Below are 23,381 nucleotides of genomic sequence, written 5' to 3' on the forward strand. Positions count from 1 at the left end.
TTTATGCTCTCTGTATGTGTGTATATATATCTCCTCAATATATGTTCCATTCTATATGCATCCGAAGAAGTGGGCTGTAGTCCACGAAAGCTTATGCTCTAATAAATTTGTTAGTCTCTAAGGTGCCACAAGTACTCCTGTTCTTCTTTTTGCGGATACAGACTAACACGGCTGTTACTCTGAAACCTGCCAAGATATGAAGACAACCTCTTGCTTTGAACCAAAATTTACGGCTACAATCATAACCAAAGTGGCTAGTCAGTGCCCTGCAAACCTGATTACCACTGCAGGAAGACACCCACGGCTGACCTGTGCCAAATGACTCGGCTCGTGGGGCTCAGGCTATGGGGCTGTTTAATTGCGGTGTAGACATTCTGGCTCAGGCTGCAGCCTGAGCTCTGGGACCCTCCCACCTTGCACAGTCCTGGAGCTTGAGCTCCAGCCCAAGCCCAGGCATATACACTGCAGCCCGAGCCAGCAGGCATGGGCCAGCCATAGGGTTTTAAATTGTGGACATATCCAAAGAGAGCAGTGAATTTCTCTATATTGAGCCTTTGGGTTGTATGGAAATATGGGAGTCTTCCTGCTGTCCTTCCCATCATATCCAGGCAAACCAGAGTGTGATCCAAGGACAGGACAAAATATTTTGCACCTGACTGGAGTTTAATTTTTTGACAATGACATAGCATTTTGACAAGGCTCTAATACAATTATATAAAATAATCCATCTATTAATTTTTAGCCAAGTACCAGAATGAAGCATTTCAGTAATCAAATGACATTCAACTGGTGCATTTTTACCAGGCCTTCTGAAATTAGTCCTTGCAAAAAGGAGGCACCCTACTAGTTCTCCAATTTATATTGCAAGAATAGGTATTAAGACTTTGCAGAAAAATTATTTTTACAATTGGAATCTGAAGGCAATGAGCTGTGTTCAATATGTCTATCTGCCAGTGTTATTTGCTGCTATACAAGCTGCCATGCTGAAAGCTGAAGCAAAAATCTCTCTGCTGCAGTACTGATGATTGGAGTCACTTTCTAATAAACTATGAACTGGACAGCAACCTGCCACCAATTTTTTTGGTTCTGTGAAAGCCCCTTTAAACACAGAATCCACTGTATATACATGGGGATCCTTGTAGCCTGAGCATATACTATCCTGTGGGATGGTAATCAATTTACCCATACAGTAACCTGGCTTCTGCCTTGAGGGAAATCTTTCCATAAAGTTAACTCCAGCTTTGTAAAGGCTCCATAGAGAGGCCATTTCCAATCATACAGAAAAAGAGACTTAGTGATAGTTCCCAGCGAGGTAAGAGGTGCACTATAAACACTGTGGGTACCTGAGGAAAAAATTAGAAAAGTTTGACTTGTCCTAAGATTTGAAGATGAAAGAATACCAAGCAGAGGCCCAGGAGTTCGAAACTGAGACACTACTGGTGCTTTCAAAACTAAAATAAGAAAAAAAAAGTTCTGCCTTGTTTTTGTCTGAAAACCCATTGTGATCCACTTAAGCTATACTGGTAGCAAGTCCTAAAATAAGTCATAATTCTTTAGGGAATCCTCACCCTATACAAGAAAATACACAGCACTTCTGTGTAAAGTTCTAGTAGGAGATAGCAAAGGATTGTAGGCTTGAATCCATAGGATATAGAAGAATTCTAGTGATGCCTACACGAATCGAGCAGAAACTAGAACACAAAGGAACTTCTTTCTGAAGTTTATAACGTTTTAAAGCTTCATGAGCTTGTGTGAGAGGATTACATTTTTAGCTGCCAGAAGAGAGCAACACTATGTGACAGTATCCCAGAGTGCCTTAGTTTGGTTGCTCCAACAGAAAAAGAGCACTTAGTTCAGTGTGGGTCAGAAGACCATTTTTAGAAAATTATCACCAGCAGAATACAAAGCTCTGACCAGACAATTTCCCCTCATGGAAATAGATGCAACAGAGAATATACCAGGAGTTGCTCAGATACATTTTGTTTAATCCATCTGCACCTTTTAGTAGATCTATAAACTTTACTTCTGACTAATAGTAACTGTAGAGAAAAACTGATCAAATTAAAAAATGTTCCTCTGCTTAAAAATTAGTATCTGTGCAGGTTTTGTATATATTACAAACTTGTAATATTCTGAACAAAGAAAAAATGGCTCAAAGTGTTTCAAAATGTTGTTAGAGAACTATATGAAAATACTGTACTCAGATCCTAAAAGTGAGATCTAAAGGCTTCCTAGTTTCTCTGGTGAGTGATGTCACAGCTATTGTAACAAGGAAAAGAAATAGGGTTTTGAATGGGATGGGTCTTTCATCAACCTTTGTGGGGTAGGGCAGAGGGTGGAGGTGAAAGACCATCTTGCAGATGGAGCTAGTGGCAATTCAGGGCACATTTTACCCCTTCTCTAGTAGGTTTTAGAATACCTCAGCTCTCTTAATGATAGCATCCGACTCATTCAAACATACACCTCTGGCACTGCTAGCTCTCTCATGCAGTAACTTGGAACTCCCAAGTATCAGAGGGGTAGCCGTGTTAGTCTGAATCTGTAAAAAGCAACACAGGGTCCTGTGGCACCTTTAAGACTAACAGAAGTACTGGGAGCATAAGCTTTTGTGGGTGAATGCCCACTTCATCAGATGCAAGTAATGGAAATTTCCAGAGGCAGGTATAAATCAGTATGGAGATAACGAGGTTAGTTCAATCAGGAAGGGTGAGGTGCTCTGCTAGCAGTTGAGGTGTGAACACCAAGGGAGGAGAAACTGCTTCTGTAGTTGGATAGCCATTCACAGTCTTTGTTTAATCCTGATCTGATGGTGTCAAATTTGCAAATGAACTGGAGCTCAGCAGTTTCTCTTTGGAGTCTGGTCCTGACGTTTTTTTTTGCTGTAAGATGGCTACCTTTACATCTGCTATTGTGTGGCTAGGGAGGTTGAAGCGTTCTCCTACAGGTTTTTGTATATTGCCATTCCTGATATCTGACTTGGGTCCATTTATCCTCTTGCGTAGTGACTGTCCAGTTTGGCCAATGTACATAGCAGAGGGGCATTGCTGGCACATGATGGCATATAACACATTGGTGGACATGCAGGTGAATGAGCCGGTGATGTTGTAGCTGATCTGGTTAGGTCCTGTGATGGTGTTGCTGGTGTAGATATGTGGGCAGAGTTGGCATCGAGGTTTGTTGCATGGGTTGGTTCCTGAGTTAGAGTTGTTATGGTGCGATGCGTGGTTGCTGGTGAGAATATGCTTAAGGTTGGCAGGTTGTCTGTGGGCGAGGACTGGCCTGCCTCCCAAGGTCTGTGAAAGTGAGGGATCATTGTCCAGGATGCGTTGTAGATCACTGATGATGCGTTGGAGAGGTTTAAGCTGAGGACTGTAGGTGATGGCCAGTGGAGTTCTGTTGGTTTCTTTTTTGGGTCTGTCTTGTAATAGGAGGCTTCTGGGTACACATCTGGCTCTGTTGATTTGTTTCTTTATTTCCTTGTGTGGCTATTGTAGTTTTGAGAATGCTTGGTGAAGATCTTGTAGGTGTTGGTCTCTGTCTGAGGGGTTGGAGCAGATGTGGTTGTACCTTAGCGCTTGGCTGTAGACGATCTCCACCCTTGGTGATCACTCCTCAACTGCTAGCAGAGCACCTCACCCTCCCTGATTGAACTAACCTCGTTATCTCCATACCGATTTATACCTGCCTCTGGAAATTTCCATTACTTGCGTCTGATGAAGTGGGCATTCACCCACGAAAGCTTATGCTCCAATACTTCTGTTGGTCTTAAAGGTGCCACAGGACCCTCTGTTGCTTGGAACTCCCAGTCTCACTGACCCCAAGTGGTTCTAGGACTCAAAGCCCCTCATTCCAATGGCTGGAACAATTGGGGTGTAATTCTCTTATCTGTAGCTATGTCTCTGTGCTGCAGGGGTAAAAACAGAAATCTGCTGGTAATGAGAACATTTTTCAAGTTATATATGTTGAGCTATAGTTATCAACAGGCTTTTGAAACCAATGAAGTCTATAACTACTCTACTCTCTTCTTTTTCAGGTTTAATAATTCTGGGGATTTTTTAAATAAAAAAGTCTTGGAACAGCGATGGGAGGTTATCTTATTGCAAGTACTTGTATAGTTCTATAAAGCAATTAGCAAGTTTAAGGGTAAATGTGCCAACTGGTTTACATAAGCAAACAAATATTTGTAATAAAATAATCTTACATTTCAAGGTCTGTTTGCTTTAGATAGAAAGTATAGGAAACTGACAAGGTGAGGCCACCACTTTAGTTCACTTTAATTAAAATGGAAAAGACACGTGAGAAAATTCAAAGTGAATGCTAAAGCTCAATGATGCTGTTTTGCTGGGCAAGTGGAAGGTCTCAGTTCAAAAATAAGACTGAAACACCTAGATACAATAGGATGAGAAAACCACAAGGGTGAATGTTTAAAGTGCAGTTCTGCTTTGAAAACTTATGCTTCAAAAACAGCACTATGGAATTCCAAGTTTGTCTCATTTTTTCCATTTCACATGTGCCCAATTTATAAGTAAAAAGATGTCTCCCCCTGCCTGCTAGGCCCTGCAGCGGAGTTCTCTCCATTTTGTGCATCATCACTAGTGATAAAAGTTCTGTACTTCATATTAGGTCTCCATTTATACCTATGCACCTTCATTTACACAGTTACTTATTTCCTTTTAAGTGACTGCCCAGATTAATAGGTTAAGATATACTAACCAAATCTGGCATGTGCAGGATGAAACAGAGGCTAACTCCTTAGCTCTGTAGAGCTCATGGAAATAAGAAGTGCTACAATTTTATTTTTGTCACTGAAGTCAACTGATATGATCCTGAATAAACATAGGGGATGGAAGTGTCATTTTTACAGTCACTTTTCAGAGTAGTACCACCCTCTAACATTTTCTTCCTCTTCAGTTTGCATACCCACTTTAATGCAACTTGAGTTTGGAAGAATTAACTCAAAGGAGCAAGTATATGCTAATATATGGTTATGAGGTTATCAACAGGGGGTTTGTGTGCTTTTCTTGAAGTGTGTACACCCGTGACACAAACATTAATAAAGCCATTTACTTCCTTCTATGAATCAGGTACCACTGTATGTATAATATATATTATCACTGTAAAAACATGAAACTTGCTTGATTTGATAGCTGTGAATTAAACAAAGGTAATCTTTCCCTAGCTGAGCAGGGCAGATAAGATAAACTGAAGGCTATTTCATGGTTGGTCTGTAAAAGACAGGTGGCATGTTTATTAAAAAATAAGTGAGAGCTGGCATATTGATGAGCTTCAGAGGATAATGTAACAGTTTTTCTACGTGCAGAAAATGCAAGCGTCTTAATAACGATTTTATATGTAGGTCACATACTGTGGAGTCGGGCTTCCAAACCACGTAGAAACTACAGATGGCTGCTAAGATTGTTTGTGGGAAATATTCAGACTCCAGCACAGTATGTGGACAGATCAAATAATGAAATTGCCAACTGATGCATGTTTTAGGGGCACAAAGAGAGGAATAGTTAAGCCTCGTTACGACATCTTTAACACAGCATTCATTCAGAAAAGGCCAGAAGAGGAAATTCACCTGAAAAAGTTGCTTGACTGTATTAAAAAGGTGAGTTTCTTTGATACGGTGGTCCCTCACTTTAGCAAGCCTTATTCACCTGTTTGAAGTTAACAGTGAACAAGTCTATAATTAGAGAGAAAGCTCATGTTTTTCAAATTGTTGATGTGATCTGAACATTTAACTTGAAAAAAATCTGATTTTCACAGAGGACATGAGTTCTCAGAGAGAAAATAAAGAACACAAAACCATGCTGTCTATTCAACAAGGGCATTGTCAACATGACAAACAAATGTTTTGATTAATAAGGTCTTTGGAGCATTTTTCCAGGTTTGAGAACTTTCTTAGGTGCAGATATGGTTCAAAGCCTTGAAAATCTTCAAAACAGACTGGTATATATATTACAATATACTGTGTTAGATTACCTGTAATACCACAGAACTATGAGTGTTGCTGGTGAAAAATCGTGTGGTCCCTGTCTTTGAAGACTGTAGATGGGCAGACACGCCCATATCGCTGCTACCAAGAGACACTTTCATGTGAGGATCTTCCTCTTCCACTAGAGATCTAAGAAAATGGGGAAAACAAACAAAAACAAAAAAAGCAAGCTTAAGCACACACTTGTTTAAATTAATTGCTGATAAACATTCAACCCATAGTGATTTAGGCTCCAAGCCAACATCAACGTGAGCTTGTTTTTATTGATTACAGTGGGAGCTGTTTTGGGTCCTTATTTCTCATCAGATTTACTTAACAGGAATGTTGTGTGTTCACTAGTTATGCATGTAACATTTCCTGATTTTAAAAATTCATCATTTCATTTTAGATTTTTGATTAAGTAGACCAGCAAGGGCTTTGGTATAAGTGGTCTTAAAAAAGTTAGTCAGTCAATTTCATTTTCTTTAAATTATTAAAAAAAAAAAAAAAAAAACAGACACTTCCCTAAAATATATTTGTATTTGTGGTTACAATTATTTAAGATGCCTTTATTTTCTTATTTTTTAATTTGACAATCAAGTGTCTTACTACCGCAGACTAACACATAACATTTGGAGGTTATTAGTGCAAAATATGTTCTTAAAGTTTAATACTTTCATTTGTATTGGTTACTGCAGTCATAGTCCAGTATGAAAAGAATACTGAAAAGGTGCCACAGTTTGTTAACACAAAAGATATCCTTGCACATGGGTTTTTAATTCCCAATAATTATTATCCAAATCTAATGGTGGAGCAACTTTATAAAATGCTGATGTTTTCAATTGCTGCAATGTTGCTAGCTTACTACTTTCATCCTGTGATGTAAAGTGCATTTAAACTTTATGGGATGTCTAGATCTTATATTTATGTAAATGCTACTTATTTTATGTATTTAAATAATAAAAAGACATGTAAACTAGGCTTTGGTACACTAATATTAAATTAATAATAGAGATTTTAATAATTAGGTTTTAATCACCTGGTGCTAGGTCTTCAGAAAATTATCCATATTAACCAGTTACAGTATTTTATGATTTACTGAACGTTGTAAATTATCAATTTGCATATCGGCATGGCTCAATAGAAGGCATTAGCAAATGTGTTATAAACCCAAATATGGAATTGAAGTTATCCATAAAAGAAACCGTGTATTTGAGTAAAGCATTCATAACACGTAACCAATTTGAGTCTCATCCACATTGTAACATGCAGGTATAAACATTGGCCTCCAAACTAGTTTCAGAAATCACTTTAAAAATCATTGCCAGAAGATAATTCAACTTTGATCTCCAATTTTTTACACTGCACTTTTATTGAGGAAGCCCAATTTAAAATGTGAATTGCCTTTTAACAAATTTTTTCTCAATATACACATTTAAAGTTTTCTAGTAAAAGCAGTTTCTGAAACTTAAGAATTTTTCTGATAGGGTTAATATATTTTGTATGTTCAAACCCATGTTTTTTTTAAAATGTCAGTTATAACAAACATTCAAAACAAAACCATTTTGATCACTCAACAATGCACATGGGTTTGAAACAGTAAGCTTTTACGTACACAGACATAACAGTAACACACAGTAAAGGAACCAGGGTATGCTTCAGAGGTTTGAATTCACATGTAAAAACCTAATACACACAAATCTGAACAAGCTGTAATAAATGTAAATATATTTTAGCATGCACTATGGTACAGTTTGTTTACAATTAAAATAGTTTGTTTTAAATCTCACTGGAACTCTTCTTTCAAATACAAGTCAATATTTTACCCTGTATTTTGTAATCAGAAAGTTACTCTCCATACTATGTCATTGAAAAACAACAGTCAAAAACAACATTCAACAAGAGGTTAGATAAAGCAGTTTCTAGTGTATGACCTGAATGTTTTAGGAGTAATGGTCTCAAGTTGCAGTTGGGGAGGTTTAGGTTGGATATTAGGAAAAACTTTCACTAGGAGGGTGGTGAAGCACTGGAATGGGTTACCTAGGGAGGTGGTGGAATCTCCTTCCTTAGAGGTTTTTACGGCCAGGCTTGACAAAGCCCTGGCTGGGATGATTTAGTTGGTGTTGGTCCTGCTTTGAGCAGGGGGTTGGACTAGATACCTCCTGAGGTCCCTTCCAACCCTGATATTCTATGATTCTATGGTCAGTTTGCTCCGGCTCTCTTTTTTAAAATCTGAATGTACTCATATCAAGTATATTGTCTCATGTGCTTTTGAGGGACATTTGTTCCTGATGTTTACATGTCATGTGTCCTTCCTTTCAAACAGGTGTGTGTTGATGTGGAGGAAAGAATTGTGTTGTTGTGAGAAAAAGAATTATTACAAAGATCCTTTTAAAATTACATTGACAGGTTACTTCTCTGGAAGAATAGTTAAAAGTATCCGTACAGATAACCAACGAAGCAGTAACTTTCAAAAGGCTTTTCTTCAACTCCAAGGAAAACTTGCCACATAGTTAATATGCAATAACTAGAAAAACAGACAAACCCACTTACTTGCCAACATTTTCAGTGGGCTTTTAAGATTTCAGCCATAATATATGACACAATTCCATACAATATTCATATATACTTAGCATGAACCTTAAAGATTTGAACTGAAGGTAAAGGCTTTGTCTACACTAGACTAGGTAGAAGTAATAATGGAAGTACTATTGTAGTCAGGCTACTGGTGAGCATCTTCATTTTAACGACCAGGACACCCAGATCTCTTTTGAGCAGGTTTGATAAGAGGGTAGCTAAAGGGCCAGTGGATGTCTCTACTAGTACTTCAATCATTGCTACCACAGGGGAGCTGTACCACTGGGACATTAGAAAAGCAAATCTTGTCACAGTAACTTCAACCAAGAGGTGCAAAGATCCTCGTCTGGAGTGTTACTGCTTATGGATTTCTAAACACTTGGGCTCTTACTGGTCACTGGCACAGATGCAACAAATAACAGCAAGTTTGTACAGAGTTTTCTCATGTTACAATAAAATTAGAACAATTTATGTATTTACAAGATAACACCTCATGGCAACGTTTGTAAACTAGAACCATTTAATTGCAACTGGCTATATTTGCACATTTTAAAATGTGTGGTGCAGAATGGATTAATAGGTTTTACCCTTTACAGTATAGTTAAGCAAGCCCTACAGCACCCTTGGCATTTACACTATAAAATTTAGTGACCTACTAGCAGGAACTGAGTAAGCTCTTGGATATCTAGATCTAACTTACGGAAACAAAAGCAAGCAACCATAAGATTTGATTTTACTGCTTGCCAAGCAAGTCAAATTCATTGTACCAAAATTGTAATCCATTCAACATTTTGTATTTTCACTTTAAAAATAACAAGATTGCCCTATCTCCCAGACAGTCAAGTTAAAGAAGTGGACTCTCAACTTCAATTGAATATCACCATCAATAAAAGAAAAAGATAAAAAAAAGAAAAAAAGATAGTGGGCACTCAGCATCTTTCACGATCTCAAAATGCTTTAGAAAGGGTAAGTTCTCTCTCCATTATTCAGGCAATGAAAGTAATGTTCAGAGGAGTTTAAACAACTTGCCCAAGGTCACATAGCAAGTCAGTGGTAGGAGCTGGAAATATGGCTCTAGTCTCCTGACTCCTAATCTTTTGACATAGCCACTACAAAATACAGCCTCCCAAAATGATAGAGTTCTGATTTTGTTACTGACATGGTGTAAACTACATATATGCTATCACAGCATTAAAAACTCATCTCTGCAAGACAAAGTGAAACTGCAGTATTCCCTATATATTTTCAGTTACTCTATCAGTATGCAAGATAACCGCAAATAAAGAGATATCATAAGGCATGAAATACTTGTGAGTAATTTAAAAAAAAAATACCTGAGCCTGCAATCAGAATTCAGATTTATTCAAAATTTAATTTAACTTGCACTTTTAGGCCTGTAAACCAAACTTCCATAAAAGGGATTCTTTACTATTAGTTTCTGGGAACACATAATTTAATCTTATATTAACAGGTTTACAAATCCTTGCCATGTAAATATCAGAAACAAAATCATTACAACAGGTGGCTGTTTAAAGAGACATTATAGAACACAGTCAGTGCTCTCTATTTAACAGGTGGTTATCATATTACAGAGTGAACATCTTTACAACACTTATGACATATCATTTCAAGTGATTTTATTAAATTGAGTGAAATCTCTCATTACACATATTTAACAGACCAGGCATGTCAATCAACTTTTTTTTTAAAAATGGATGGATATACTAGTTATTTGGTGTTTTTTTGCAGGTGAATATACTTTAAGTACTGAATAAATGGTAACCAAATATCTAATTCCTAATTATACAAAATAAGTACAAAGTAAGTAGAATAGGCACTGTTACCGAAGTAATTTTACTTACATTTATTAATGTAGTTTGCCAAGCACTATAATTAATTGGGTAATAATGAATGTAAATATATTGATCGGTGCTTTATAATAAGTACAGTATATCACAATTAGGCATACTTGCAAAGAAGAAAGTTAATTCATTTTCTAATTAGTTTTATTGTTCTGATCAATAAGTCATTAAGTAAAAAGTGCAGCAGAAGCATTTTTAATCAGAATAAAAAAGGCTGATAAAGGCAAAGCTACAGCAGCGACAATAATGGACCATGAGAATTCACAAGTTGATATAAACATGGATGTTAACACTACTTTAATCACAAAAAGTTAGTCTGGGGAAACACTGGGCAGTTTTCTATAATAGCTTTATGGTCAAATGAATGCTGAGTTAACCGTGAAATGAACACAGAAACTGCCATACCAGATCAGACCAATGGTCTACCTATTTCAGTAACCCCTCTCAGAGGTTAGTACCATGGCTTCAGGGAACGGTGCAGGAAGCTAATTAATGGACAACTATAAAATACCCAGTCCGCTGGAGAAGTTTCTTCCTAACACCCAACAGTTACTGGGGTGACCCAAATGCTTTACATGACTGCCAACTACATTATTTACACTAACACTGTACATAACCTGTTCTGGAATATTTGCAGTGAAGGTATCTTTGCTATTGTCAAAAAGAAGAACAGGAGTACTTGTGGCACTTAGAGACTAACAAATTTATTAGAGCATAAGCTTTCATTGACTACAGCCCACTTCTTTGCTATTGTCCTTCAGCAATTCCATTATCCAACAGCTCTTACTAGTAGAGAGCTCTCCTAATGTGTATTTTAAGCTTTCTTCCCCCAAATATTCAGGGCCTTGCTCTTATCTCAACCATCCAAGACTGAATATATAATCTTTGTTTATATTGTTTCCTTGAAAATGTTTGTAGATATATCATGTATCCCATCACCATTCGCTGAGTCTTCTCTGTTATGTACTATATAGCCTTTTACACTTCATATTTCTCATCATCCAATCCGTGCATCAGGTTTCTTTCCTGCTTGCATTTTCTGTCTCTACTAGCATATCGCAGTCTAACTGATACAACTACGTTACCCTTTTCTCCATACACCCCTGCTTTACGACTAGAATAGAAAACAAATTGTTTTGAATTGCAAGTTTTGTACAATCACTTTGTATAATATAGGATGACCTTGCACTAAACCAGCTAACTGCAATTGCCAAGGTAATGTGTTTGCATCAACTGCATTTTTACCTCATTTCATGAACAAACTTGATAGGGCTAAATAATACAGCAAAAGTCTTAGCTACAGGCATGGAGTACACAAAGGAAAACACGAGTTGTTCATGAAATGCTTACTCAATGCTAACAATTCTTATTAAATTGTTTCAGGAAGTTTCAAAATACTTTCCTTTGGTAACACAGACTATACCAGACTAAAAAAATCTCTCATTGTCTGGCGTCCATGACAACCAAATATGTGGTCTCAAAAAAACCTCTGCTACTTATTGCCTGCTGCACAATCTGCTAAACTAGTTAATCCTGTGTATTGACTGATCAGAGCATCAGATTTACGAATTAAAATGCAAATTAGCTTCCTATCTCCAGTTTCCTTAAAATCATCACCAGACCCTACGCCCTAAATAGCAAAAGATAGTCTTTGCTACACTTTTCCTAACTGTATATATATATTTGGAAGTGTGCATGGACAACTATGTACGTGTTCCTTCTCCCCCCCTTCCCCCGCAGAGTACTGCATGTTGTTCAACAACTGATTAGTGTTAGGGCTGTGTCTTGCCATCCCTGTGAAAATATGTCCAAATTTGTTCAAATCATAAAGCCTCTGAAGATCTGTTTGCACATGCTCAGAGATGTGTTAGAATTTGAAAGGTAAATGCTCCAAAGATTTCATTTCTAGTGAGCACAGTCCATTCTACACAGGTCTTATGTGTAGAGTCCTACCAAATTAATGGCCATGAAAAACATGTCCTGGACTGTGAAATCTGGTCTCCCTCCGTGAAATCCGGTCTTTTGTGTGCTTTTACCCTATACTACAGTATACAGATTTCAAGGGTGAGACCAGCATTTCTCAAATTGTGGGTCCTGACCCAAAAGGGAGTTGCAGGGGGGTCAGAAGGTTATTTTAGGAGGGTTGTGGTATTTTCACCCTTACTTCTGTGCTGCCTTCAGAGCTAGGCAGCCTGAGAGCGGTGGCAGTTGGCTGGGTGCCCTGCTCTACACGCAGCAGCACAGATGTAACCCTGACAATACTGTACCATGCCACGCTTGCTTCTGCGCTGCTGCCTTCAGAGCTGGGTAGCCGGAGAGTGGCGGCTGCTGACTTAGGGCCCAGCTCACCCGGCAGCAGCACAGAAGGGTGGCAATACCATGCCAGGGCATCCTTACTTCTGCACAGCTGCTGGCATCAGCTCTGCCTTCAGAGCTGGGCTCCCAGCCAGCAACCGCCCCGCTCCAGCTGTGCAGCTCTGAAGGCAGCCCCGGCAGCAGCGCAGAAGTAAGGGTAGCAATACCGCAACCACCCTACAATTAACTTGCGACCCTCCAACAACTCCTTTTTAGGTCAGAACCCCCACAATTACAACACTGTAAAATTTCAGATTTAAATAGCTGAAATCATGAAATTTATTATTTTTAAATATCCTATGACCATGAAATTTACCAAAATGGATCATAAATTTGGTAGGGCCCTACCTAAGTGCCAATCAGACCGTGCATGCACCACCTCTGGAGAGCAACCGAGCCTGGTTCACCCCAAGGCTGAGCAAGGCTTTCCTGGACTTGCAGACCCCATGGCAACTGTGGCATTGGCACCAGAACTGAGAGCAGGAAGACTGGAGACTGTCTGACTAGCAGGGGTATTAGAGACAACTGCCTCATTTGTTACACAATCCTGATTCATCATTCCCAGCGCATCATCCATCCCATGCCCTGAATGAGGAAGGGCTCTGGTGCAAAAGACTGCAAGTGATGATGTAATTAAATACTGTACCATAATGCAGGTGCACAGGGGGCCAAATTAAGGTTACATGAGCAAATTTACTTCTGGAATTTCTTAACCAGAGTGTTTGACTTTGCAACTTTAATGTTCCTTTAACAGTTTTTAAAAACAATATGTATAATATTTGGAACTGAAACCCTGCATTCCCTTTAGATCTTGGCCTGCTGAGTGAGCCCATGCAACGAACAGTATACCATTAAAAATTTAGCAGGAAGTACTGAGAGTTTTTTCTTGTTGACTATATTATCACTTATTATCAAAACAACAATAAAACAATTATTTCATTTTGCATTGCTCTCACTATGAAATTGGATTTATTCTAATCCCATATCAGCAAGACAACTACGAGAATGAATAATTTTATGAATCTATGAATTTAGGTAAATAATTCCATTTGTTTTTTAATGTTTTATAATGTATGCTTCTTTTGACACAAAATACTGAATTGGCCTAAATTTTCTCTAGCATAATTTTCTTCATATTTTCATGGGTAATTTTAAAAAATATGACACAACATAATACATTAAAAATTTACCAAAGCAACATAGTCCAGATAGTAGATTGATAACTTTGTGTAGCTCAGCAGTTTGTTTCTTAAAGAATTATAACCTTATTTTCTTTGTCCAATTATTCTCCAATGAACCATGACTGCAAATGTTCCGGTCACTGGTAAGTGGCATCTTCTGAAATTACTCTTGTCATGTGCCAGCACCATGGTATTTATCAGCCAGCAAGGATCTAAATTTCGATTTCATATTAAGATTATCCTATCTCATGACAGATCTTTACTATTTTATGATCTAACCAAAACTCTGGTATATATGTGTGTAGCCAAGCGTATGTTTAGCTAATGAAACTATTAACTTAATGAAGAGGCTGATTTAAATATAATGAAGCTTTCATGTATTATTAGAAAATACAGTAATGTTTGTCCTTAGCCTGCCAAAAATGATTTTTAAATATTAAGTACCTTAATGTCTTCCCATTAAGAATAGATGTTCTAACTTCTTGACTAGCAAATTTAGGAATTCTCTAATAAATTAGATGGCCATGTAAGAGCTGAGTAAGCTGAACAGTGATGGGGCAGCACTGTAAAGTGAATATTTTATCATTCAGATGTTAGGGAATTTAATATTGTTATAATAAGCAACACAGATGAATCCAGTTACATAATGCATACTTCTTCGCTTTTTTTTTTTTTTTAAATACACCCTTCTGCATCATTCATCTGTGTAATTTAAAGAAGCACATTAATTGGGCAAAAAATTACTAGATTAAATGTATTAGTTATTGTTCTTCTTGTCCTCCTCCAAAATAGTGAAGTCTTGTCCTTTAATTAATATTACTCAACTAGAGTTTTGTAACACACAACTCCTCTAGCATTTGAACTACAATTTAAAGTAGTCAGCATTGTGATTTGCCAATGCCTATTTATAATGAAAACTTCTTATCAATTAATACAAGAAATAAAAGTTTTGCTAGTATAAATGAGATGGGGAGAGGGGGAACTAATTTTATGATATAGAAGAGCACTGACAGCAAGTCTTATTCATCTTTAATAGATCAACTGCAATATTTAGCAAACAAGCACTTGAAATGTTCATCTTCTCTTTTAGAACACACAGGTGCTGACTCACAATATAATAGGGTACTCTACTCCGTGCTCTCCTCTGCTGTGAAATATCCAGAGTTAAGATGCATGAAAGCATCACACTAGCAGAGATCAGTGCAGTGACCTCTGACACTTTAAATGATAACTAAAGCATACATTTCTACTTGGAATGCTTTTCTGATGAGGTGTCCAGTCACAAGCTATTCATTTGTAGGCATCACACACACAGTTCTGGCTGAAAAATTAAAAAGGAAACATTAACTTCTATGATCAAATATAAGGGTTTATTAATCCTGACAGCTGCACACCCAAGTTCCATTGACTTCAACAGAAGTTGCAAGTTCTGTGGTGGAATAATCTGGACTCTGTATTCACCAAGTTACTGAAGTTCAACTTCTACCTCCTCCCTCATTATAACCTTTGAGTGCTGTTCTCTTAAAATGGGTCTCAGTGATCAGCAGCATTCTGAGTAGTTTTTAGTTATCTCAAAGTCAAACAGATGAACTCTATAGCTTAACTTCTTCGGCTGGAGTTTTCAAAGCTATCCAAGCGTTAGGTGCAGAAATTCCATAGAGTTTTTTTAACAGGATTTGGGTGCCTGACTACTTTTGAAGATCCCAGTTTTTATTTTTAAACTAGAAATTGCTTGTGGAATGTGTTAGGGTCACAAAAGAGCAATGTATAAATGCTGTACTTGTCTGGGTGTGCTACTACTGCATCCTTGGCTAGGTCTACACTACGGGGAGGTGGGGGGGTGTCAACCTAAGATACGCAACTTCAGCTACATGAATAGCGTAGCTGAAGTTGCGTATTTTAGGTCGACTTACCTGGCTGTGAGGACGGCAGCGAGACGGTCGCTGCCACACCGCCGTTGACTCCGCTTCCACCTCTTGCCGCGGTGGATTTCCGGAGTCGACGGCAGAGCGATCAGGGATCGATTTTATCAAGTCTTCAATAGATCGATTGCTATCCGCCGATCCAGCGGGTAGTGAAGATGTGCCCCTTGAGAGTGTAGGTCACAAAAACCCACACAAATTGAAAAGGACAAAAATAAAATCCAGTTGTGTGTTAAATTAAGTAACAATTTAAACTGAGACCAATTTTTCTATTCCCAGCTTCTACCTTCTGACAGAGGCAAGGGGTATTGCTCTTATGATGTCAAAGCAGAAGCAAAGAGGTAACCAGGCGGTATAAAGCGGAGTACCACTTTCTGCTGACACTACCATGGGGAAAGGGTTTCTCTCTCTCCCAAGGCTCCAGAAAAGGCTGACATGAAAGTTAACAGAGCGCTGGAGTTCCAAAATCCCTAAACTGCTATAGAAGGGTGGCCAACCACAAGCCACATTGGGATGAAGGAGAAGGCAGCACTGGCAGTTGGGCTGCCAACTCTGGTTACCTCTCAAAACCTACCAAAGAGAGCAGCGAAGAAGTCTTTCATTCCCAAGTACCTTTAAGTGGGTAATAACTGCAGAACTGGAATGAACTTTACATGTGCCAACTGTAGGTGCAGGTAGACTTTTCTTTTCACACCATGAAACTCTCAGCTGCACACTTGTGGTTCCTCTTCTCTTTTCTGACCCCCATGATACTTATGAGAGGAAAAGGGAAGACTTCCAATTCTACTGACATTTTCATAAGTGACTCAGATAATTGAATTGTAAGCATGCTAAGAAAACCCACAACTAATTGTGGAAAAATAAGTGCAGTGTAATCTTTATAATTTAACAACTGGAATAAGTCAACAGAATTAGATTTTTTTTAATGGCTTACAAATAAAGGAAGTGAAGAGATATACCAAAGAATAGTAGTTCAGCATTAGAACCACAGAGAAGGCTCTCTAGTTTGTATATTGGATGCTAAACTGAATAAGCCAATAACGTGATACCAATGGTAACACTGTATTGAACTACAGTAATAGTCAGAAGTTGTGTAACACACACCAGGTAATTATTTCACTTCCAAAGGAAAGCAATGAAGGTAAAAAAAATTGCTGCCTATAACATGCAAGAAAATCAGCTCTATTCACATTTTTAAATTTATGACAAAGCTGTCTCTATAAAGAAGAACTGTATTAATTATTTCACCCAATCAAAGATGACAAAACAAGCAGAAATAGGCCTAAGCTACAGTGGTGGCATTTTACATTAAATGTTACGAAACTAACTTTATATGGATCTATTTAAACTGACATTATACTGAAGAGACTAAAAAAAAATCTACGTAATTGGGCATTTGCTGCCCTTTCTCACTGAAAAATGAAACCCACTGTCCCAGCAAGGAAACGCTGCCTGTGCTAGATCCTAGAAATAACAGCAGCATCAAATGCTGATAGTGCTGACTGGTCAGTGCTCTGCTCCCTTAACCTGGTTTCAGGTACAGAAAAGAACATTGATTAAACTTGAGATCATTCCTCCTCTCTGCCCCAGCCATCTTGCAGCAACCATCTCTATGCAGAGCTGAACACAAACACCCCTCTGCTGCCAGGTGGAAGGGTGGAAGAAGGTGATGAGGGAGCTAGAGAGAATGTCCACACACAGAGAAGACAGCTGGCACACAGGAATGGAGACAGCCAGCCCTTTGGAGAAGAGTGATTTACCTGGCCCTAGAAGACAGAGAGGAATCACTGGGGGAAGACACATATGTAGTTTTAAAAAATTGTTATCCGAATTTTATTAAAATTTAGGCCATATTTTAAGTAGATTCAAAATAGAAACTGCTGAGCAATGAAGCAAGCTGCCTTGGGAAGCTGTGGAATCATCACTGGGCTACCAGTGGGATACTCAAGGCTACCCACCAATTTGAGACAGTTTAGGAATAATGATATGCTCGGACAGTAATTTGAATGATTCGGGTTTGGTGCCTTGCTGCCAGCAGGGTCAGGTTCAGGGCAGATTACCCTAGAAACAGAGGAGCAAGTTTCAGGGATTAACCCATTAAAAACAAAAAGAGTCCAGCCATTCAGAATTGCGGGAGGGGTTGAATGTCACTTTAACATACTGGGGGGAAAGTGGAGTCTGCTTAGATCCCCAGTGGGGCCCCAGCAACAAAGCCCTAGCATAAAAATCTGTAGTCAAGAAGTCATGCACAACAGGCTGAAACGGAGAAAATGAGAAAGGAGGGGGATACTAAGAGGATCTGATTTTTTGTAGCTTCAAACAGAGATGTTTGTGAGGCCGGAGGCCACTGAAGAGCAAGATGGTCCCTGCATGACACTACATGCACTCCCTCTTGTGTTCTTTAGCATCTGACCACTCCACACTGTGACCAAAACCAGCACAAACAGCTCCCATGGACCCAGCAGTAGCAGCAAAAGAGGGAATGCCCAGCAGTGCGTGCTGTACTCCTTCACAGACAATTCTGCCAACCTGTTTGGGTGGGATCTCCAAGGTTGAGGTAAAGAGAGGATTTTCTTCTTTCCCCATTTGCTCCTCAGGTTTCTCTATTTTAAAAGAGCACCAAAACCAGCTAGGAGCCTGAGGATACAAACAATGCAAGGTTTGCCTCAGGCATGACTTGTAGCCCACAGCCCTTGCACCCCCTTACAAATACTCAATCCAGGGAGTCGAACAATCTGAAAACTGGTTCAGAGTGGGGATTGAGTGAACTGGAACTGAACCCAAACTGAAAACGTCTCAGCCTGATCTACAACAGAAAATTAGGTCAACATAACTATGGTGCTCAGGGCTGTGAAGTTTTAAGTGTAGACAAGCAGTCGGTCGCATTGAAAACTAGAACGAAACCCAAAAACTGGTTCAAACCAACAGGTTCAATAATCAGGCTCTGAGGAAGGGTCTCTCTCTGTTCCAATCTGGGGGGGGGGAAGAGACCAGAGACTACACTTCCTAGGAAGCCACTGGAGGGAGGGGGAGAAAGGGACTCTGGGACTGGCAGTTCTCCTGTCTGTTATGTCCAGGTAGAGGCCTGCCCATTGAAGGGAACTACAACTCCCAGAACCTCTCTCTCCCTGCTAACACCATTCTATGTTTAGAGGGCAGCAATAGTATCTCGGATACAACTCTGTAGTAAGGACTAGCAAATTCTGATCTTTAATAGAAATCTTCCGAGAGCTTTACAATAGTCACTCCGCATAACAGAATATTACCGTTTTTATTGATTTCAAGGAAATGCCAGACCCATGTAAAATGGCAGCAGGACAAGTGTTATTTCCACTCCTAACTTGTAAAGATATACACATATTTTGTAGCATCAGTTAACCCCAGTGTCCACTATAGGGCAATATGAGACTTAATAGGAGAAAACAGAAAAAAACATGCCACATCACCAGCTGAAAACTAACACTGAATTGCTCTTGGGGGTTAGCACTGGTTCTACTTTTCTACATGGTAAAGGATTTTCATAACTACACAGCAATATTTTGACTCCATCAAACAAAAAGGGTGACTCACAATAACTATTATTTTGTACACCATTTGATGGCAAAGTATTTGTAGAATCACTTAAAGTAGCTTACTTCTCCTAACATTAGCCACTCAGCTATCGATGTCGTATTGAAAATGTATTCTTTTAATCATAAAATCAAATCATTGTACAACAAATTAGATATTTTGCATTTTAGTAATTTTTAAATTTTACTTAATTTTTTCAAAAAGACATATTGAAGACTTATTTATTCAGTTAGCAGTGTGTTCATTTTCATAGAAACTCTTCCAGTATGAAATCAAGACATAGGTGTTCTCATTTTTAAAAAAATCTGCTGAAAGCATTTAATGCAAAAATACATTCTTTCAGATAGGCACTGTAGGACTTTGCTCTCATATTGTACATATGTAGATATCCATAAATGCCAATAGGAGACCTGCACATGTTGGGAAAACAGAATATAAAAGTCAAGTTTCTACTGTACAGATCTGAGAAGAATTTTTCTCCATTTCATGTAATTGATGCAGAACCCAAGAAACATTCAGCAAACCAGACCACTTAGTTAGCAAACACTGATGCAGTACATCTCCTCTTAACACCCCAAAAGTAGTGCCTTTTATGACCAAACTAGCAATGAATTGTTCCTACCCTTCCTCCAGGATGGTGTTTACATACTGAAGTATTAATTTTTAGATGTCCTTTATCCACTTTCATTTAAATACACCTCTACCTTGATATAATGCTGTCCTCGGGAGCCAAAAAAATCTTACCGCGTTATAGGTGAAACCGCATTATATTGAACTTGCTTTGATCCACCGGATTGCGCAGCCCCCCCCCCGCTGGAGCACTGCTTTAATGAGTTATATCCAAATTCGTGTTATGTCGGGTCGCATTATATCGAGGTAGCCATGTATATTTATTGTTCTTCTCACTGCATATCTACAACAAATGCACTTTTTGCAAGGCATATAATGGTCTAACTTTGCCTGTCCTTTTTCTAGGATACTCCTACTGGTAAACTGCACACATTGCCCCACTAACATTAACTGATGAGTACTGCCAACAGCAGTCAGCATTAATAACTGAAATACGAATGTACATTCTTGCCAATGATATTGCTTACTTGTTTCAATAGCTCTAACCCTCCGATTTTAGAACAGGAATCTATAATATCAGCTTTGATGCTAAAACAGGAAGATTAAAGGGATGGCAGTGAAAGGTAGTTTTTGAAAACGCACACACAGAGATTCCCAGTACATTTATAATTTGTGTATTTATGAAGAAAAGCTGCACGATACTGAAAAAATATTTCTCATAGGCCAACACCCCAGTTCTCATCTTACCCAACCATAATTAGGATATGCCAAATGATCTCTCAGCAGACCAGGTAAAAAGCTGAAACTATTTTGGACCAATTCAAACAAAACTCATAGGTTTCACTCATCTCTTCACCCAAAGAAATTTTGCCCTGCTCTCTACAGTTTTAAACAGTTACCTCTTGCTGTTCCAGTATGATCTAGAAGTGTTTATGTAAATCACTGCACTCATTGTGCTTTAACTAGTAGGGAAAGAAGCTTCCTTTAAGGTCACAGTTACCACTAATCAGCAGGTAGTGGGTTTGAAAAAGTGGTGCTCTCTCTCCTTCCCACTACCAAGGAAGTGTCATCTCACCTCTGAAACAGTTTGAGTTTTACAGTCTACAATGATATCAGCTCCGGTGAAACAAACAGCTTGTTTCACACACCAAATGTATACAGGTCTCTTCCAGCAGAGGGCTCTCTTTTAAAATGATCTCTACACAATACTTCTGTAGCCTTTCAACTAGGTAGCAAACTTTAAATAAGAAAATCTTCTGTAAACAGAGTCAGTTTACAAAAAGCTTACAGAGCCATTCTGGGAAGCAATACATATTTAACAATGATACTTTGTACCTAACATGGCAACTTTCATCAAGGAAGCTCAGAATGCCCACACATTAGACTTAATATTCATCTACAAGATGGGTAAGGTGTAGTAAACCCATTTTACATATGGGGAAACTGAGGCAGTTTGTCCTGCCCATAACACCACAAATAAGTAGATGAGCCAAGAATAAAACCTAGGTATCCTGACTCCTACTCTTGTTTCTGAATGACTATCTAATGGTTAGAACAGCAAATAGGATTCAATATTTAAAGTCAAGGTTAACTATTCTAGAACAACTGAAATATGAGGAATTGCACCTCACCAAGTAGAGAAATTTAAAAAAAAACTTTACTAGTATAGCCAGTATATGAACGAAGTTAGTATAAACTAGTATTTTTTCACTATTCAGATGTCAGAATTAATCTTAATTCCTGTCATTGGTTTTCTAATACTAGATACTGGTGCAAATACTCCGGATTCCCCAAAGTATTAAGAAATTGTAGCAACACAATAAAAATAATCAGTTCTTAGGTCTTTTGTGATTTGTTTTATTAAACGTATACACACAAGTACTTCAGGTAGAAGAAAAAATGTATGTATGGAGATGAAAACCAACATATACTATATTACACACTTAACAAATCTATCGTAATCTTTGCAATGGAAGTAGTGAGTGTCTATTATCTATTTCACTCTTAAAACTAGCTCAGAAGGCTATTTTTAGCATTTTATATATATTGCCTAATCAAACTGGATCCATTTTGTAATTCTTCTCATTTAATATGTATATATAATGCATGTATAATTTCAGTATGATATTTAAGATAGAATATTCCAGCTAATGCCAGGATTGTGTGCATCAATGAAGAAATATGTCTGCTTAGACACCAATCAGTGCCTACTGTAGCACTAATTTTTTTTTTTAATTAAAAGCAGCTGTTCATGTATTTCACATGCTGCAGACGTACCTAACATAAGATAGTTAATATGTGATCACTGAACTGCTCCACATACATTGAATACATCAATATAAGTCAATAACACATCCAAATCAAAGTGCTGGAGCACATAGAAAACAAAGGTAACAATTTAGAGATGATGCATAAAATAAATTACATCTCTTGGGATGTCTGTAGACAGACAAGAATGGAATGGAGCTTTTTAAAATCTTAACTTTATTAAATCCTGTGATTTTAAAAATCCACAAAAATGTCTATCAGACAATATCTAGTCATCCTTTTCCCCAAATAGGTTCAAAAGCCTCAAACTCTTCTCTGACATACTACTGTTTTTATATTTGACCTTGTCTTATATTTTACTACATAAGTTCATATCCCGCGTTTAGTAGAAAGACCTTGATACTTTCTGATAGCTAACAACTTGCTTAGCTAAGAAAATTATCTGACTTGCATTTACGAAAATTAAATTTAAATAAAGGGCATATATATTGTAGATCAGATCTGAGAATTTTAGCTTTTTAAACATTAGCTTTTTCACAACAAAAATAGGGACTATGCATATGAGGTGCCTTATCTTGCTTTAATCTTACTGACGAATTATTACTGACCCTCAACAGAAAAATATTTATGGAACCCGTAAGCATCTACGTGTCACACCGTGTCCTCATAAGAGATAAGGTAAAACCTAGGTATAACAAGGTTGAGTAATGACATCTCCTATTTTACAGAAGTCACAAAGCATTAATAATGTAGCTATTGTACTAAGGAATATTACTAAAAGTAACTTTTTATTCCATTAATTTTCTTCATAGCTTATGTTGTGTGCAATAGCAAATGTACTTAAGCTGTTTGTTTTAAATAATCTTTCTGATTTAAAGAAAAATGCTATAACAGCACTTAAAGAGGAAAAACTGTGTACTAATCAAGATTTAGCTTTATTTCACATTGCTAAAGCAAAACAAGCCACTTGTATACACGAATACAAAACTTACAACAATAATCAGAAGCTCAAGTATAAGCTTTACTAAGATTTGCCAAGATAAATTCAGGCATATAGATTTGATGTATCTGTTAAAATACATGCAGTTATCTACAACCT

At 38.0% G+C, this 23,381-nt stretch overlaps 1 protein-coding gene across 14 annotated transcripts in view; it reads right to left on the minus strand.

The window, feature by feature from the left end:
- KLHL13 (kelch like family member 13) overlaps positions 1–23,381 on the minus strand; it is a 138,831-nt gene that overhangs the window by 40,875 nt on the left and 74,575 nt on the right. For all 14 annotated transcript variants that reach the window (XM_034780997.1, XM_034781000.1, XM_034780993.1 and 11 more), the window contains one exon: positions 5,986–6,127. In XM_034780997.1, the coding sequence (XP_034636888.1) occupies positions 5,986–6,127 (142 nt within the window). The remainder of the gene's footprint in view (positions 1–5,985; positions 6,128–23,381) is intronic.

Source organism: Trachemys scripta, chromosome 9, assembly GCF_013100865.1.
Source record: "Trachemys scripta elegans isolate TJP31775 chromosome 9, CAS_Tse_1.0, whole genome shotgun sequence".
Taxonomy (NCBI): domain Eukaryota; kingdom Metazoa; phylum Chordata; order Testudines; family Emydidae; genus Trachemys; species Trachemys scripta.